The sequence below is a fragment of the Octopus bimaculoides genome, chromosome 18 (assembly GCF_001194135.2).
Source record: "Octopus bimaculoides isolate UCB-OBI-ISO-001 chromosome 18, ASM119413v2, whole genome shotgun sequence".
Lineage (NCBI taxonomy): Eukaryota > Metazoa > Mollusca > Cephalopoda > Octopoda > Octopodidae > Octopus > Octopus bimaculoides.
The window spans coordinates 12,302,592-12,307,938 of NC_068998.1; the positions used below are offsets into that span (position 1 = coordinate 12,302,592).

At 35.7% G+C, this 5,347-nt stretch overlaps 1 protein-coding gene across 3 annotated transcripts in view; it reads right to left on the reverse strand.

Annotated features, from left to right (window-relative positions):
* Window positions 1–6: 6 nt before the first annotated feature.
* Window positions 7–5,347, reverse strand: part of LOC106868664 (cholecystokinin receptor type A) — a 15,272-nt gene continuing 9,931 nt past the window's right edge. For 2 of the 3 annotated variants that reach the window (XM_052974366.1, XM_014914041.2), the window contains exon 2: window positions 7–5,129. In XM_052974366.1, the coding sequence (XP_052830326.1) occupies window positions 3,973–5,043 (1,071 nt within the window). In that variant the 5' untranslated portion in view covers window positions 5,044–5,129 and the 3' untranslated portion in view covers window positions 7–3,972. The remainder of the gene's footprint in view (window positions 5,130–5,347) is intronic. The other variant, XR_008265950.1, reaches the window with a different exon arrangement.

Below are 5,347 nucleotides of genomic sequence, written 5' to 3' on the forward strand. Positions count from 1 at the left end.
TGGTGACCCCGGCCTTCGTCCTTCGAGTCTTCTACACCTTAGTCATACGATCACATTCAGCTATTTTTTGAAACATAACTGGGGTTCTTGATCGGGTACTTTTTGGTTATTTCACCTCCATTAACAAATTGCCATTAAAAAATTTGGGTTATCTCCCCACTAAAAAGTTGAGTTAATGTGGCTGCAAGAGATTGGATTAAAAGAGTTAGATCCCTTTGATTCAATACTTCAACACATTGGTGATGTTTGGTCTCCTCAATAGGTATGGTACGATTTGTTATAAAAATGTTATCAGAATCAATAAGATGTTTAATTTATGAAAATATTCAAAATAATGAAAATATTCAAAATAAAGCGATTACCTACGTACCATGATTTCGTTGTTAATATTTACGAATGTAAATATCTGCATACTCATCAGCGTAGCCTGTCGCTTACAAAGCATAATTTCCAGAACTAGACACAGAACGTTCACCCGAAAGAGAATGTGTATAAAGTTCTGCAAATTATATCTGAGGGGATCTTTCAAATGTCTTCATTTTGGCGCGTTGAGGCCGGAAATAACTCTGCAGTTAATAAATTACCGTAGCTAATTTACCGGTTAGAGAACATTGTTATTTAGAAATTAAACAATGAGAGTAGAAAATGATATCAATCAATTAACCTCAATTTAAACCAGTGGCCTAGCATATTTAAAAAATCCGAAGATTGGCTTAAATTGATGTTAATTGATTAATGTCAATTCCTACCCTCATTATTTAATTTCTACACACACATACAGACACACAGACACACTGTAAGTTATATTTTTACTTCCAGTTTGGCGCCGAATTCTGCAAAGAATGTGTACAGCAAGGGAAACATATTTGCAGAGCACTGGACTAAGAGAAGGTAGCTCTACACAAACCCTGCATCCGGGTAACAAATGAGTTCATGGCACTCGTTGCATTAGACCAAGGGTTCTCAACCATTTTCGCATATGGACCCCTTTGATTTTCATTTTATTCTAGCGGACTCCCGTAGCCATTTGATGTTTAAAAGCTTAGTTTTATAAAAACTTCTTTCAAAATCCCTATTTTGTTTTTCACACATTAACTTGTGTATGGTAAACTATGTAAAATGTTGAAGAAAGAAATTTAGCTGTTTCTTGCAATACATACCAATACATACGTCTAAAGCAAATTTTTTTCGGGAGTCCAAAATACGATTGTGGATCCCCAAACTTTATGAACCACTAAAAATTTTATGTGGACCCTCATAAAAATTTTATGAGAACCATTGCATTAGACCAATACCAGTTTGAAGAACGAGAGAATGGGACTGGCTCTGCACAAACCATGCTTACTGTAATAATATTCATGGTGTGGGTTGTTCAGCAAATCAGTTCACCAGCATAACAATATCACACTTTCATTATAAATCCGGTGGCAATTGTTTTCTTTTAGACGTTTCTTGCTGAATTCTCATTCATCGCGGCGATGCGAGTCCAACATAGTTCTGTGCAAATATGTATGAGTACATGCATGCACTTGATGGTGACATACGACTATGTACGAAGGGGTGCTGAAAAGTTCCTGGCTTTAAGGGCGTTGCGAAAGGCCTGGCTGGAGGCCTAGCTTTCCGAGTTCTTTTACAGGGCTTAGGAAAACTGAATGACTGCTGCAAAAAATGTGTGAATCTGAGAGGGGAGTATGTTGAATAAAATGAACTGAACCTCCTGTATTTTCTTTTACCCAAAGCCAAGAACTTGCTTTTCTCATGATCATCTTTATGTTGTTTGCTCCAAGGCTTTCAACACTTATTTGTCTATGCTCCAAACCAGAAAACAAAGAATGTTGTTTACCCAGATGCTCTTACATAATTTCCTTCAACATATGTGATATAATTTATTGCCCTTCATACAAGTGGTGAATTTTGTATTTTCGTCTATTATTATTATTATTATTATTATTGTTCAGTAGTTTTATTTTTATAACGTGCTTTCACTTCACTACCGAGCGCAGCTCTGTGCGCCTTGGGTATGTGCTATGGTTTGATGTGGTGCTCTTATGTTTACTGTATTGAAAGTGTTTTGCGTAGAATGTGTGCAGTACCCAGTAGTGCAATTTTCTGTATGTTATATATATTTGTAAGTCCTGGTGTTTTTGTTATGTATTTGTCTGAATATATTTTTATTATACCTAAGGCACCTACTATGATAGGAATTGTTTCTGTTTTTAGATTCCACATTCGAGTTATCTCTATTTCCAGGTCTTTGTATTTTGAAAGTTTTTCCATTTCTTTTAGAGAAACGTTGTCATCTGCTGGTATTGATACATCAATTAGAAAGCATTTTTTTCCTTCATGATCTTTGACAACTATATCTGGTCTATTTGCCTTAATTTCTCTATCTGTGTGTATTGGCATATCCCAGAGTATGGTTGCTTTCTCGTTTTCTGTGACCTTTTCTGGCGTGTGTTTATACGTGTGTTTCTTACGCATTTTTTAATTGAAGAATGAGAATATTACTCCATTACAAAAAATCCATAATCATCAGATGAAACGTAATTAAAAAAAAAAAGAATATCCGAAGAATACAGCAGGGACGCGGCTGAAATCTGTTGAGGCTAACTATGAAATGGGAGAATGACCAGCAAAGTGGGGCATTGTGGGTATTAGGAGGTGGGGTTAGGTTAAGAATGTAGTTTGCGAAAGGGTGTAATATGATATTTAAGGTCACTGTTCCGGGTGAGATAGGAGTCTGCTAAACCGGTTCTTTGGTAGGCTAGAGGTGGGGTGTAGGTAATATTTTATTATACGAGGCTTAGAGAATCGGGTAGCTGGGAGAAGACTGAAGAATTTTGAATATAAAGGGTAAAGAATAAAGAAAGTAAGAAGTAGAAGTGAAGAAATATAAATGCATAAATAAATTTGGCATAGGGTCGGGGTTGAGGATTCGCTAGCTAAGGATAAAAAACAAAGGGAGGAGGGTAGAGATGCACAGAATTTAGGGGTATTCTGTGTGTGTGTATATGTATGTAGTATGAATATGTGCGTATTAAAATATCTTCCTACATGATATAAATACAAAGAAAAGGGATGGCAAAACATATATTTGATCGAAATCCCTGAAGATAGTGCTTCAGCATGGTAACAGACATTTACTGAAATCAATAAAGAATAACATTTTGCAAAAATAAACATTTTTTTCATTGTAATCATTATATTCGTGTTTATTACTATGATTTGACGATGGCTTTATCGCGTCAACACAGTTGTTTAGCTAGCAGTATGTAATCCATAACTTTGCACGTCTATGAGTAAAGATGTTCCAGCCAGAACTCTTCTGTCTTTTGCCAGAACTCTTCTGTCTTTTGCCAGAACTCTTCTGTCTTTTGCCAGCTAATATACCTCCTTTGTTGTAGACACTAATCCGGCGACTTGTTTTACGCAGATACAGTCCATTATGGAAGTCCATACTGTGGTGTATTTTCGTATCAACGTCCTGTTATCTTGTTGGCTTGCTTTCTACAGTAGCTAGACGTGATGAGCCGAGGGGTTTTTTTCCTCTCTTTCCCCTTACCAAATCCAGGAGACATTTTTTTATGACGGCGAGAAGGTTAGTTGTAATAAGCGCGCTCTCAATCGACTGACTTCATCGTTGTTGTAATTGCTGTCATGGGTACAACAAAGTTATGCTTTTGATGCGAAATACTATGTAGATATTCCATAATCGTCTATTACACTTTGATTACATCCATGAAGGTTAATATTCAGAATATATATTTAAAACTTTGCATCAATATGATATCGTTTAGTTTTTTAAAATCAGAAATTGTATCATTTGAAGGATGCATGCATATCGGTGTCTCATATGAAAAGATTAAATACTTGTTAAAATGATTTAAATTGAGAAGAACTTTGCTTCATTTAAGGTAATATGTATCGCTAGTGAACAATTATAAAGTAATGAATTTAAGGAGATTCAATATTTTATTTCCTACCTAATGCGCGAATGTTATGGAATAAGTCTCTTAATTCGACACGAAACTGTCGGTTGCAAAGTCCATAAACATATGGGTTAATCGCACAGTTGGGGTAATAAGAAAGCAATAAAAAAGCGCTAAGTTGTTGGTCACTTTGAGTTACAGTGTCATAGAAATTTTCAACGGACAATTTCCAGAATATTGAAATGAAATGTGGTACATAACTGGTAACCCAGAGCAACGTGATGACGAAGAAAATGAAATTGGTCTGAGTTGGGTGCAATGAATGTCTTCTAACACAGCGAAACTTTGGTATGCTTGGAGGAGTTTCCTCGTCTTCCCCCTCGTCAAATTGGGAAGCGATCGATGAAAATTTAAGAACTTGCGATAGTCTATATTTTTTTACTTTGTCAATTTCCGCAATACGTATTGCAATTAATGAGTATAATATCATAAGAACAATAAAGATTAAAAGCCAAGAAGTCACCCCGATAATATAGTAGACGAAAGGAAAGACTGTTCTTTGCCAACTTTTAGTAAGTGAACATATTTCTCCAATATTTCCACATTGCCTGACTAACCTGTTTCCTTGGCTGTGTAGCAAAAGCATTGGAGAACTAAGAAAAGTAGATAAAAGTATTAAAGATAGTAGAATTTTCTTTGAATTTTCGAATGAAATTTGTTCTTCAAGAGGTCGACATACAAGTCTATATCTATCGATTGCTATCATGAATACAATAAAACCTGAACTGATTACTACTATAGCAACAAAAAATACCATTAAACGGCATACAATATCACTGCTGAACGTGAAGGAATGATGCAAGAGTACTATGTCGAAGGGTATGCATATTGCACAAGTTAGAAGATCGCACACGGAAAGTGCGACAACAAACATCTGTGTAGTCGAAATTTCGAATTTGTAACAGTAGATATAAAAAGTGAAGACATTTCCAATTATTCCAAACATCATAAAAAGTGAGAGATATACTATTACAGGAAAATAGACATCCACCATTTCAGCCTCTAGTTCTTCTCTAATGTCAACACAAACATTGGTGCTATTATTTTGGCTCATTTTCTTCTTTTTTTGTCGCCTATAGAGAATATGCTTTGAAACTTTCAAGACAGCGTTCTATTTTGCAGAGATATTTGGTATAGTTCCTGGAAATAGAGAAAACAGTGGGGAACAATTATTTTAGTCCAAGGAACAGGTTGGAATATTGATTTCAAACTTTGGCATAAGAACAGTAATTGAGGGAGGAGGGGGTAAGTCTGTTACGTCTTACCCAGTGTTCAACTGGTACATATTTAATTGACCCCGTCGAAGGGAAGAAAGGCAAAGTCGACTTCGGTGGAATTTGAACTGAGAATGTAAAGAC